This window comes from Microtus oregoni, unplaced genomic scaffold (assembly GCF_018167655.1).
Source record: "Microtus oregoni isolate MIOR12 unplaced genomic scaffold, Mior012 000013F_ref0000133, whole genome shotgun sequence".
NCBI classification, from domain to species: Eukaryota; Metazoa; Chordata; class Mammalia; order Rodentia; family Cricetidae; genus Microtus; species Microtus oregoni.
Genome location: NW_024543072.1, coordinates 45,353,175 through 45,367,513, shown reverse-complemented (window position 1 = coordinate 45,367,513; position 14,339 = coordinate 45,353,175). Strand labels below are relative to the sequence as shown.

The 14,339-nt window shown below is 46.3% G+C and overlaps 1 protein-coding gene across 1 annotated transcript in view; it reads right to left on the bottom strand.

Moving 5' to 3' along the window:
* Positions 1-13,594, bottom strand: part of Lamc1 (laminin subunit gamma 1) — a 122,489-nt gene extending 108,895 nt beyond the window's left edge. Inside the window, exon 1 of the mRNA XM_041662510.1 lies at positions 12,811-13,594. Within this exon, the coding sequence (XP_041518444.1) occupies positions 12,811-13,222 (412 nt within the window). The 5' untranslated portion in view covers positions 13,223-13,594. The remainder of the gene's footprint in view (positions 1-12,810) is intronic.
* Between the last annotated feature and the right edge of the window lie 745 nt (positions 13,595-14,339).

Sequence of the window (14,339 nt, the reverse complement as noted above, 5' to 3'; positions counted from 1 at the left end):
CCTGTCTCAAAACAAACAAACAAACAAGCTGAGGGGCTGATGAGATGGTAAGGCAGGCTAAGAACACTTGCTGCTGCTTCAGGGGACCCAGGTTTAGTTCCTAGCACCTCTCTCAAGCATCTTACTGTCTATGACAGGGGACTATACACCCCCTCCTACCTCAACCCCTAAAGGCACAGGCACACAAATGACCAGCGCAGTCACTAGCCCTATCGTCAGACTATTTGATGCAATGAGTAGCGATGACTGAGGACACACCTCCACAGATTACTACAAGCTGAGGCAACTACACCCACATTAACTTTCTAAATTTTTACTTATTGGATGTGTGCCTCTCTCCGTGATGTATTGGTGGGTGCACATGCCTTGATGTGGATGCGTGCCTGTCTGCAGGCCGGAGAACAACTCTATGCAGTCAGTTCTCTCCTCCCACAACTACTCAAGTTCCAAGACTCAGAATCGGGTCCCCAGGCTTGTATAGTAAGTGAGCCATCTTACCATCCCCAATTTCTCCAATAAGAGATTAAAATAACATAAACTAGAATCCTTTGCCTAAAGTTTTTTGGGGGGGTTGTTGTTGTTTGTTTGTTTGTTTGTTTGTTATTCAAGACAGGGTTTCTTTGTATACCTATTTCCTATCCTAGAACTCACTCTGTAGACCAGGCTGTCCTCAAACTAAAGATCCACCTGACTCTGCCTCCCAAGTACTGGGATTAAAGGTGTGCGCCACCTCTGCCCAGTTGCCTGAACATTTTTCTAAGAGTTTAAACTTTCCTGAGGACTTCCTGTCATTGTTTGAGTCTTGTGCTCCTAATGTTGCTAAAGATGACTCAGAATCTGTGATCCTCCTGCCTCTACTTCCAGGTGACTGAATTAGTCATATTTAGAAATTACCATACCTATATTTAGAATTTACCTCTATTCCTCACTAACTCTGTAACTTCATTATTGCTATTCTAGTTAGCCATTATCTTGATCCATTTTCTGTTTCTGCTGTGTAAGAATATCTTAAACTGGGTAATTGAAAATAAAGAGAAATGGTTCTGGAGACTGAGATGTCCCAAAGCCTGCTGGTACCTACCTGGTAAGGGTCTTCTCTGTGGAGTGTAACATAGTGGAAGCATCAAGCGGCAAGAGCAAAAATAAGATAGGAAGAGCCAAACTCACTTTCACAATAAACCTACCACCACACCAAAGACAGGAGGCCATTATGGCAGCTCTTCGTAAACTAACCACCTCCCTTTCAACACTGGTAGACTGGGTTGGTTTCCAACACATGAACTTGGTAAACACATTTAAACCACAACAACTGCATATTCTGAATGTGCTCACGTTCTAGAAACTAAGGTTCTAAATGTTGTAAGTGAAGGCCACAAAATTTAAATTCCCTATCAATCAACTAATTCTTACATTGCCAAGGTGCTATTCCTTATTCCTAAGATGGTCACAGATTTTGGAATGTGCAGGCAGACTATTCCTGCCTTTAATTACAACGTGAGCTGAAGGCAGGGAAATTATTACTTCCTAGTCCTTACCAACTCATTTGGTGACGTCCCTATACCCTTTCTAAGCTCTTCTCTTGGAAAAACTAGGGCATTTTCATTCTCTTAGAAAGAAATTGATAGAATACCCCTGAGAATATGTTCATGCTTCTATATTAACAACTGGGGGGGGAGGGGGGAACCAGGGGCGAGGGCTTTAAATTCACCACTCACCCCTGTCCCATGCAGCATGGAGTGCCACCGTCCCAGCAGAAAAGGAAGCTGACCAAAGCCTTTCAGAGGCGTCGGAGCTCCCCCTGTGGTGGCACAGCCACGTTCACCACCCAAGTGCGAAGACAAGAATGAAATGGGTCTGAAAGGGAAGCAGAAAGGACAGGGGCAGAGACAGAAGGAAGGAAACCCATCAGCCAGCTCATGGAAAACTCTAGTTAGAAGTGTTTGGGACTGGGTTGGGTTGGGTTGGCATTTGCTTGTTGGTTTGTTTGTTTGTTTTAATCCTAAATTCTAGAAGTGGAAGTGAACTATGACAGGGAGCAGCACACAAAACAGCAACAACAACCATTGCAAACACTAGTCCTAAAGGAAAATTATGACACCCCTTCTCAGAAATAAGAGCCAAAACAAAGCAAAACAACAGTAACCTTTAAGTGAACCTTAGTGCAGTGATGCTCTCAAAAGATTAGAAAGAAGGGGGGTTGACTGCTTGGCAAATTTGCATATGCAGAAATCAAGGTGAACATCCAAACTGCCTAGGCTCAAGGGATCCCTGATTGCTCTTCGAGCAGATGAGGGAGGGGGACTTGATCGGGAGAGGGGGAGGGAAATGGGAGGTGGTGGCGGGGAGGAGGCAGAAATCTTTAATAAATAAATAAATAAATAGAGTTGGAACTGTAAAAAAGAAAGAAAGAAAGAAAGAAAGAAAGAAAGAAAAAAATCAAGGTGAATGGCACACTCTGGAGCCTGAAAGAGGGTCACGGAGACAAAGGAAACTTCCTGGGGTACAGCAGCTATCTCTCTATCAGCCAATTAAAAAGTGCATTAGATCTGCTGGCAAACTTGAGTGACAGACACACAAAGCCACCAAGGAAGGGTCAGAATTTACTGGGAGCAAAGGAGAAACAGAATAGAATTGGAGATCAACCAGGCCGCCTTCAGGCCTTATCTTCAGTGATGTCAGATAAAGGGAACAGGTGAACTGAACTCAGCAACCAGAAAAGAGTTGTGGCCAAGGTAGGAAGCAGATAAGGTGGCATTCCCCTGCATAATGAAAGTTTACTGACCACCCTGCAGAATAGCAGAGGACAGACTTTCCCCTTCCTATCAGTAGACACTGACAAAACCCAGGGCCTCATTCTCAAATTCAATAAATTCCTTCGACATTCCACGTGCCATAAGACTAAATATTATACAACTAGAGTTCTCCGAACCTAACAGTTGCCCCTTTAAGAGAGTCTCCTTCACAAATAGGTACAAAGCCCTCCTTTTTTTTTTTTTATAACAGAAAAATCCAAATCCAGACGTTTTCAAGCAAAATCAGAGATACCAGGCTTAGCTCTCCGATGCGAAATACTTAGTCCTTTGCCCAATTTAAGGTCTCTACAGTCCACTGCCTCTCGTGCGCCAAGTCTGCTCTCAGGAGGCAAAGTGACAAGGGCGCAAAGCAGTCAGCTCAGGAGTCCACCAACACCCACCTGTGTGACCACAGAAAAACCACGAATCTTCTCCTGGTTCTTCAGAGACACTTGCTCTGGAGACTGAAGGACTGAGAGGCACCCAGCACAGGCTTCAATACGCTACCTTCTGCCCTTGCTCTTAGCCAGACGACTGAGAAACAGTCCTCTGCCTGCTGTTAGCCAGTTTCCAGAGACCGTGCTCTTTACCCCAGGAAAGGGAGCAATGCCTTCACAGTTACCTGATTATTCTTAGAGCTTGTTCAAATAATTCAGCCTTCCTGGAAAGTCCTTCATTCATACCCACTAGTAATTTTCAAGACCCAGGAAGCTTCCCCTGGCTGACTTCCCCTGGCCTCTTAAGGTGCTCCACAGACACTCCCTAGCACTTTCTAAACGTTCAGCTGAATCATTTTTCGCATGGATGACTGTTTTTGTCTTACCCCCTCAAGCACATTACAAATTCCCTCAGTGTCTTCAGTATCCATTACACATTACAATATCCTTAAATAAATTTTTTCTCCCTGGCTGCCATTTAAATAATGTCTTTGTCCGACAAATAGAAACTCAATGCAACAAGCTCAGTCATTTTGAGTGGGGAAAACTCTTCACGTAACTAGAAATATGTCCCAAAGCATCACCAGTTCCTCCAAGAAAGCCACACAATTCAAGCTTGGATGTACTACATCTAACAGATTCCATGACAAGTCACACCTTAGTAAAGATTAAAGGAAAGAAGATGAAGTCTTCACAGCAGAGAATATTCTGGAATCAGAAAGTCCATTATTTAAAAAGAAGTAATTAAATAAATCCTTGACATTGCAGCCAACACGGACATCACACATATATCCTTAAAGTCTCAAAACCTGGGTCAACAACCAGAAGATTGCAATTTTACATCACCTGGGGCATCAACCAAATCACAGCCTGCTTTAAATAAGGAGAACCAAGAGGTCCCCTCACCCTGCACACCCCCTGTGCTCTGCCTCCGAGGCCTGCCCTCAGAGCAGCTCCCTGGGAACCTCAACTGACAGAGGCAACTTGAATCAGCTGGCTCCTTTGTTCCCTCAACAGAAATTGATTGTCACTATTAATGCCAGCAACTTCCAGATGAAGAAAAAGAATGGAAGAGAAATATCTCTTGGCTCTCCCAAATCCTGTGCTTGCCTACTTAAGCCAGACTAATTCCACGAACAAATCACCTATATATTATGTGCTAGCATTAGTTAAAAGCACACCTGTAATCTCAGCAGCTGGAAAGTAGGGGCAGGAAGACAGCTTCAAAGTCAAAGCCAGGCTAAGCAGCACAGCTACATAGTGTGTTTGAGGCTAGCCTGGGCTAGCAAGATCCTGTTCTCTAGAAGGAAGGAGAGAAGGATGGGAGGGAGGAAGAAACGTAGAGAAGACCTATCCTGAAAATTAAGTTTTCCACCAATTTTTCAAAACAAGAAGATGTGATAAAAATCCAAGAAATGAAACAATAATTCAGTGTTGCCCTCAGTCCAGCAGGGAGGCACTCCACAGCTGGAAAGCAGAATAAAACGAGGAGCTGAGGGACTGGACTCCCTGGAGCTTCAGGAGAAAACAAAGCACATCCCTAGTTCACCTCCCAGCTCAACCAGAGGTGTTCCTCCCACAAGAGATCTGAGTGTGCATTGTCCAAGAAAGAGATAGTGGCTTTATTCCATTTCATGAATATGTAGCTGCAGAGGGCACCAGACTGACTGGGCCCAGTTATTTTCGGCTGGCCTCTGGAAGACGGCACAGGAAGAAACGCAAATGGACTCCAATGAGCTTTCTGGGGGCCTCTCGATTTTAAGAACCAGCATCTAACTTTATCATCTTATGAGAAAAAGAGCCTACAAACCCCAGAAGGGCCTGCTGACAGATCTCTGGGTGAGCAACCAAGACAGGACAACAGCACACGGGTGCACGGCCATCTTGAAACCCTACACTGAAACTGACCATTTAAGACAAGATGGGTTCATCCCTTATTTTTAATTCTCGGGAATTTTGAGCAGTAAAAACAAACAAACAGCTCCGCTCTGAACTTTGACACTTCTCCCTGAACCCAGAGAATGGCGGCATGGCCGCCAATTCAGTGCAGCTGGAGATTAGAGGCAAGCAAGGCCAGGTTATGTTCTACCCCTAAGCAGGTGCTAGCTGAGTCCACCTGCCCGCCTACTACACCCTGCTCTGCGCCTAGAGCTGTTCGCGGTCACTCCAATAGCCCAGACTGCTGGCCTTCTAAATAATCTCAAACCAAACCACACATGTAAAGCAAGCGAGACAGCGCTGCACCCCTTTTCCCTTCGATGATCTGATAACCCTCCACAGGGAGCTTTTTCAACAATAGACAGGTGCATATATATGTTTAGCTAAAATTTGTTTATGACCATTTCTTAAAAAAGAAGAAAGTTAACAATACAATTTCAAAACTATACATTTACGTGTGAAAATTTATGAATAGTTTTCTCATACACATTTATATAGACTGGAGTCTGGGGAGATGGCTCAGCAGTTAAGAGCACTTGCTGCTCTTCCAGGAGCCAGGTATGGTTCCCAGAACCCAGCCCACAGCCCTTAACTGTTTGTAACTCCAGGTCCAGGCATCCAACGCCATCGTCTGTCCTTCAGAGATACATACAGACTGTGAGATGCATATGTGCAAGCAAAACACTCCTATATATAAAATAGAAATCCTGCTGACTTCAAGCCATGTCTTAATTTTTCTTATTAAAAAAAAAAAAGACAGATGGAAGTAGGTAAAGTAGTTCTACAGTTCCTGAAGTGGAGAGGCAGAGGCAAGATTGCTTCAAGATACAGGCCAGCCTAGACTACAGGTCAGCCTGGGCGACAAAGTGAGAGCCTGCCTCAAAAAGCAAGGTAAAATAAAATGACGTAGTTTTTTTCAATCCTGTATCACTTCAATACCTTAGTACTTTCAAAGTTATAGAAATAAAATTCCTATGTGCCACAGTTCATTTCAGACACAACACTGACACACGCCTTGGGAAAGTAGAGATGGCATTGATAAAAACACACAGGAGCTCAATGGTACTGCTCTGAAGAATGTAAATTAATGTGCAGTTCTCTAGGGCATGCGTAATTCAGCCTGTCACTTACTCCACCAACAGCTACTGAACATGCTACCAGACTCACCGCTGAAACACTGACGACCCAAGAGCTCCAGTCTCCATCCAAATGGTCAAGTGAACCCTCTTTGTCCTTGCATTGATCAATTAACTTATTGTAACATAAACAGAGATCACCAAAACTGTGCAGTAGAGCCAGACAGTAAATACTTCAACTTCTATATGCAGGAACATATAGTCTGTCCCAGTTATTCAGCTCTGCCTCTGTAGCAATAAAAACGGTCATAAACAATGTTATTAAATGAGCTTAACTTTGTTCCAATAAAGTTTGGTGTATACTATGATTTGAATCTCATGTAGTTTTCAAGTCACAAAACATTTTTATTCCTTTAATCATTTTTTGTAGCCAATTTAAAAAGTATAAGTTACTCACAGCTCCTACAAAACTAGATGGCAGGCCTGAGACAGACTTGGGTCAGAGGGCTGTGGTTTTCTTACCCCAAATCTAAGGACACAGATTTCTTCATCTAGACCACAATTAGGCAGGAGGCCGGGGCTAGGCCCCAGGACTCACTGTCCATCAGAGGTTTTCACAGTGCTCAGGGACAGCAAGCAATCAACAAGGGTTAATTGTACTTAACTAAAGGATGACTAAGTACCAGACCTCCTTCAAAGACTTTCCCATTATCTGAGAGAAGAAACACACACCTGTGATCTCAACCCCATCAGAGGCTGAGGCAGGAAGAGAGCCTAAGGCCAGACATTTCAGGACAGCCTGAGCAACATCACCAGACCCTTCCTCAAACTAAAACAAAACAAAATCACAAAACCTTTTGATGCGGCCTAGAGGCAGAAAGGACAAGTAAAGAAAGAGATAGTGGTATATGATGATAGAGACTGCCCCCGCTATGAGAGAAGGCACAGCCCAGGCCAGGAAGTGGGGACAGACACGGGGCGACAGAGAAACCTGGAAGGACTTCTGCCTGCCTGAGTGGCTGACGGCTGGGAGAAGTGTTCCAAACCGAAGCCAGCCCTCTGTGTACAGAAGCGATAAAAGATAAACCTAGTTGTTGAAAATGTCCAGAGCCTATAGCACCTGGCCCAACAGGACAAAGGCTTTGGACATCTTAACAGAAAACTGGAGGAGCCACTAAGGAACTTTTCACTGAGAAACTATAGATAAGATACATGTCTTTAGATCAACTGGTATTTCTGAAATATGGAGACTCCAATCCTGACCGTTCCCCACTCCTGGTGGGCTGACATGGGGAGTTTACAATGAGGAATAGCTGATGAGTAGTTAGGAAACACCAGACTTTAACTGATGAACATTTAGTAGACACCAGACTTTGGATTTTGACATGATCTTTCCCTGGGCTACAACTAATGTAAGTACTCTTAACCAATCCTGGGAGGGAACCTCAACTCCACTCAACCACAAGCGTTAACAACTACTCTCAGGACATTCGTGCTAGGGACGATGCCCAGGAAGCTAGCTGCACCAGACGCACCTTCATGTTATGATGGCTTCATTAAGGGCATAACCCCATTGGAAACTGAGAGACATCTGTAAAAGGAGCAAAATTGGAGACTGAAACAAATTTGTCGAGATGTGGCACTAGTCTGGTGAAATTCAACAAGGAGCCACACTGGTTCTCTTTGAGCTGGACAAGATGGCAACAAGTAAATTTAAACACGGCTCCATCCAGTCATCCCATATTAATCGTATCCAGGTCACTGGATCCAAAGAAAGAGCTAACCTAAAACTGAACTTTAAATTTCCAAGTAGCAAACAAAGATTTGAGACTAAGAGATGTCACTTCGTGGACCATAGGCGTAAGAATTTGGAAATGTAAGTTAAAAAGGAACAACGACCTAAGGAAAATCAAGGAAGAAAACCAAAGGAGTCTGGTGTCTCCAAGTCATTCTGCATGTGAGCTTTTATTCAAAAGGAATAATCCAGACATTTTAAAGATATTTGCTAGAGAAACTATTAATTTGTTCACTAAAGCGTCCAAGACTTAGCTGCAGCAGGATTTCCAGGATTGCACCTACAGGAGCCTGTGGGTGCCTTCACAGAGCTACAAGACATTACCCACTGGCAAGCTGGAGGCTTTACAAACGGTAAGATATTATAAGGACCCTCCTGCTATCAAATGGTAAAAGCACTACAAGTTTAAACTCCACTGAGAAGAGTATCAGCTCTTAGGGTAGAGCCCTCAATCTTCCACACCTTTCTATCAAGCACGATGGTATGCATTTCTTAGGTATTTTAAAAATGTTTGTGGGAATATCTGGCAGTAATCTGAGAATGTATGCACACAGAGAGGGGGTACATGGTAAAAAGCATACCCAACTTCCTAAAAGGATTTAGAACTGAAATAACCCAGCGTTACTCCTCCCACACCAACATGGCCAAGGATAAACTGACGGAGAGGGATGCCTCAGAGGTCTAACTTTTCCTCTCATGTGTACATTTTCTTCTGGGTGCCTTAGAAAAATGGGAGAAGGAATTTACAGAGAAAGCAATGAGGTGTAGAACAGGGAAATAGCCAACAGCAACTTTTATAAAACCGCGCAACTACTGGCCATTAAAGAACAGCTCCTTGGCGTCTCAAGTTGGAACCTGCAAATGTAAATCAGGCCTTTGTGAGACAAACTAAAATAGTGTCCCCTCAGGGTGCACAAATACCACAGTGAAGTCACCAGCTTGAGCTACTCCCCGACACAGGCAGAGCCCATATTACAAAGGTTTTCCCGGGAGAAACGGAAAATTTGCTGTTTGTTTCATGTTACAGGAGGGCCAAGTCACCTATGGGTTGATTCTGATTTATACACAAGATGTTTCATACAGATTAAAGAGCGTCCTAGAAAAGCTCATGAAGTGCCTGGGAATTGGGTGCAATGCTAACTTTGGAAGCTCCATAAACTTTGACAGGGTTGCTCTTGTAAACAGTTTCTCAACCTAATTGTTTTAGAAATGAGAAAAGGCTACCTTTTTGCAAGATCAAAACCCTGTCTGCCAAGTTTCCATTCACAATAATTATAGAATTAACTAAAGGGGCCCTTTAAGAAAAACCCAATCCTCAGCTCAGCTTCAGCACTGCTTTCAACAGGTCCCTGGGTATTGCTACAAACTCACTCACAACTTTATCATCAGATGTAAAAGCTACACTTTTAAACAGCAGCTAAGAAATCTATACAGAGTACTCAGCAAAGATCTGTAAGCGGAAAGCAAAACAGAACTTTTTGGGATCGGGTGCCTGACTGAGACTTCCCTCCACAACACGCAGAAAACACAAAGCGACTTCAACTCTTCGTGGCCAAAGATGCACTGTGCCCTGAACCCTATGTCACTGTAATGGAAGTTAAGTAATGGCAGCTGTCAGAATTCATACTGGTTTTCCTCCATTTTTACATAAAGTGATACATGATCTAATTTGTAACTGTCAAATGTTAAAATACGATTCGGCCTCTCCCTAAAAGGCACTAGTTAAAACTATCATACAGTCTGGCATATGAACATTTCTGAAGGGTTACATAAAAACCTGTCATGGGTGGTCTCCCAGCTGGGGAGCTTAGCAACTAAGGGCACAATGGCTTGTTGCTGTATGTCCTACTTGAATTATATCTCATCATGCTTCATTTTCATACGAAAAAAAGTGACTCATGATCTTCACCAAAACGTGCATACTGCAGGCCTCTTACGTGTGCTCTGACTTCATAAATTGTAAGGCAGGGTCTCACTATGTAGCTGTGGCTGGTTTGGAACTTGCGATGTATGCCAGGCTGGCCTTGAACGTCAGCCTCCCCGAATGCTCCAACACACCTAGCCCTAGACATGATTTAAGTTTTGCGGTGAGAAAAGTGCAACATCAAAAGGAAGCCAGCAAAGCGGCGGCTGGGCCTCCTCTTTCACACCGCTCCCTTGGGTTTCACAGGCTCTGGAGGGGCAAGGCACAATATGCATCACTTGTTTAAGGGTATGTGAAATTTGAACTGGAGGGGAGATTTAATGGATGCACAGAACAGTCATGGTACTTGACTCCATGGGAAATAATTAGTTAGCTACAGCCCACAGAGTAACTGGAGTCAAGGAATGAATACGTTGACTATCAAAACACTCTGATGGCCAGGCCTGGCCGACTTTCCCGAAATTGTTGAGCACAGCATCCATGCATGCATATATACCCGTCATTAAAAAAAAAAAAAGATGGGACAGAAACCAGAAAGATCAACCCCATGCCACATAAAGCTCTCCCTTCCCCACCTCCTCCTCCACACACATTTCCTCCAGGACCTCATGCCCAACCCAAGAACAAGTACAGTGAGTTCAGTCAAGACTTCATACACTATCCAAATAAAATGTGTAAAGCACGTGTTTACAATAACTAGATTGCTATGAAAATATTGTAAATATTTTTCTTAAGAGTAAACCCACTGGGCATGGTTGTTCACACCTTTAATCCCAACAGTCAGGAGGCAGAGGCAGGCAGATCTCTATGAGTTTGAGGCCAGCCTGATCTACAAGGCAAATTTCAGGAAAGCTAGACTAAGACCCTGTCTTATGAATGCCATTTAGCAACCAACGGAAGACTTTTTCAGCAAAATCAAGTCCAAGCATATAGAAAATGTTCGAATGAGGTGAAAGCGCCCTTTGGCCTTGTTAGTAACATGGCCCAAAATAAGCATCTCTGGCTCCCAACAGCAGCCACCTAACCTGTTACTCTCTAACCCTAGCACACTGTATCAGCAGCAGAGAACTGACCAGGGAGTAGTCTATCCCTCTGCAATCACCTGAAACAGACCTCCGCTCCTTGGCCTAGAGCAAGAGGAAAGCCAAGACTGACGTCCATTGTTCAGAACTTTTCAACTGCATCTCAGGCACTTGGGGGACATCAAGGTCTTTTCTTTGGGTTTTTTTTTTATTCTGAAAATGGATTAAGCAAGACTTCAAGGGAATTAAGAATTGAACACAAAAAAAATTAAGTAAAAGGTTAAAAATAACTGAACATAAATTGCAAAACTCATTTTGGGCAACTGAACAACTTTCAAGTGCCTTAAAAGAGTCTCGCGAGACCGTGGGCACCCTGGAGGGTCTCCCACTGTCTGGAGAAAGGCACCTGCCCCAAGACTCTACTTCTACACTTCTGTACTGTTCCAAGACTTTAAAATAACCCAACTCATTCGTTCAGTCAGTTACTGAAAAGCAAAGGCCTCACAGTTTCATTTTATGAACTTGTTTTCAGAATGTTCCATCTGCCCGGTGAGTCATCCACAAATAAAAAGGTGTTTACTACAAAGGCACTAAATAGTGCTTTTCTAAAACTTATCCCACACATGGTAATTGACACTTTTCAAGGCACTTTCTGTTAAGTCTGAAACCCTGAATGTTTAGTGTGCTGGAAAGCAATGGAAAGAAAACCATGATCAAAGAATCCTTTGCCAACAAAATGTCCCTTTCAAACATCCCAGATATTATTAGCTCTATAGAACTGCCCTGCGTGCTTTGGACAGGCTTGGGGCAATCTGCTCTCTTTGGAAGTGCTCTAGTCCCAACCACTGGTAAAATCATGTGCTCCAAATGCACTGGGAATGGAAGCCCTACACATCCATAATCCCTTTCCCACACTTACATTATTACACTGTTGAACACGACAACGGAATTTTCTATTCGCTTGTATGTCTCAAAAACGAAGAAAAACTTTCCTAGATCAAGCAGGAACTTTGATCCATCCCAACCATCGGCCTTTCCCATCCATGCTTCTGCCGTGAAGTTTCCTACTATACATACACCCCTTTCCTGAATTCTAAAATGATGCATGTTTCCACACTTGCTTGGATCAAAGCAAACCGGGAAGACGGCGAAGAGAGCTTTTTACACCGGAACAAAACTGCCCGGCAATTACAGCGAGTGTCTTCATTACCTTTTTGTTTTCTCTCCACCAGGATTAGCAGTGAAATAGCTCTTAATTAAGGCTGAACAGCTCTAAAGAACAGTAACTTAAAAGTGAACTTCTACTTTAATTACACATAGGCAATACGGGCAGTAAAGACATTTGCATCCCTCAAATTCCCTTATCAGAGCTAAGAGCAATCACTCTCAGCCCCGGAGAGAGACAGCTAAACATTTTAAAGACAAGTGTTTAAAGTAGACCTTCAAGACTCTAACGCAAGCATGAGAGATGATGGTCCTGCCAGGGGCTTCATTAGCGCTTCAAGGGGAAAAGGGGAGTGGGAGTGTTGGTCCAAAATCCTGACTGTTGAAATAGAAAATAATCAGCGGAATAAGAATTCGGTTGGGTTAAAAAGAGTAAGAAAACAGAGATGCTAGAGTGAGACATGGTGGCCTTCACCGGATGTTCAAAGCGAGATGAATTTGAGAAGTTGGAGAAAGGAATTTCTGTGTGGCCCACGCTGGAGAGCAGACCGTCAGCACGCGGCTGGACAGGCCCCTCGGGCCAGACCAGCGCCTCCAGGGAGGCAGCCCCGGAGCTGGGCCGTGAACGAGAAGTAGTGGGGAACAGGGCTGTCACCGCTTACCCAGGTGCAGCGTGAGGTTGATGGAGTTGGGGTACTGCACCCCGGCCAGCATGGTCTGGCTTTGCCACCAGGTGGTGTCGGCCTGGTTGTTGTAGTCGGTCAGGAAGGCTGCCCCGTGCTGCAGGTGGAGTTGGCCGGCGTCGCACAGGTGACAGGACTTGGTGACTCCGGTCACCCCAGTCTGCACGCAGTACTCCTCGGGCGGAGTCCCACACGTGTTGGTAGCCACCACGGTCACATTGAAGGCGGCATTAACAAACTCCGGCATGCAGCGCTGCGGCCGGCCGCCCTCATCCGCGCACTCGTCCATGGCCGCCCGGACACAGCCCGCCGCAGCCGCCAGCACTGCGAGCAGCGGCCACAGCCGCCCCCGGGGCCGCAGGGCCACTTTGGCCCGCCCGCCGCCCGTCATCCCACCACGCTCGGGCCCTTGGCGAAGGCTGGGGTGCCCCGAGGCTGCTCCTCCGCTGCGGGCCGAGGCCGGGCTGTGGACCAGGCTGGCGGCCGAGAACCGGGCGCAGAGCCGATGAGTGGGCGTCCTGGGCGAAGACCACGGTGCCTCCGCTGCCTCCCGGTGTGCAGCTCGCACTGTGCGCCGACCCCCGACTTCCGAGCGCGCACCCGAGAGCGCGCCCCAGGAGGAAGGAGCAGGGGGTGGGGTCTGCCGGGTGGGGTGGGATCTGGCGGAGGAGAAAACCCAAGACCGGCCTCCTCGGCAGCTCACGCGGGTCGGGAGCGGCTCCCCGCCCTACGCGTCCTCCCCAGCGACTCCCGGCGGCGGTAGGGGCAACCACTGGCGCTCCGGCCCTGGAGGGCGGTGGGCCCTAGAAGGGAGGTGGGCGGGGCGGGAGCAAGAGGGCGGGGCGCGGGAGGTGGGCGGGGCGAGGGAGCAGGAGGGCGGGGCGTGAGATGGAAGAGGAGAGGGGGCAAGAAGGAGGGCTTCTGGATGGGCGTGACTAGAGGTGGGCTGGGCGAGGGTATAAGAGGGAGGGAGGGCGGCCCAAGGTGGGCGGGGAGGGAGCATGAGTGAAGGAAGGAGGGCGGGGCGTGGGGTGTAGGGCACGGGGCGTTGCATGCTGGGAGGGCAGGGGCCTCGGTGGAGATCCCGCACCCTTCTGGAATCCTTCCCCAGGTTCTTCGTCCTAAGAGGATCTTTTGTCCTGGAGGATATCAGGGACTAAGAGGAAATTCTTAAAGGGCCACGCGGGTGGGTGAGGTGGCTCGGAATCTGTCTTTTGACTTCATGATGACTTGGACCGTGGTCCAACCAGGTGTCAGTCCTTACGGTGGTATAGCCCAGCCACTGCCCGGCGCTGGGGCCTGAAGGACCCCGCAACGGTGCGGCGGCCTGCGTGACCTCGGTCTGGCCACAGTCCCTGGGATGCCTCCTGAGGCGCCGGACAAGCGCTTACCCCCGCTGAGAAGAGACACCCCGGAGTATCCAAGGGGCTGGGTCCAATCTCAGCTTCCGAGTCAATTTCGTGATTTCCTTGCTCTAAATTAAAGTGTAACTGTCATTTACCCTGGCG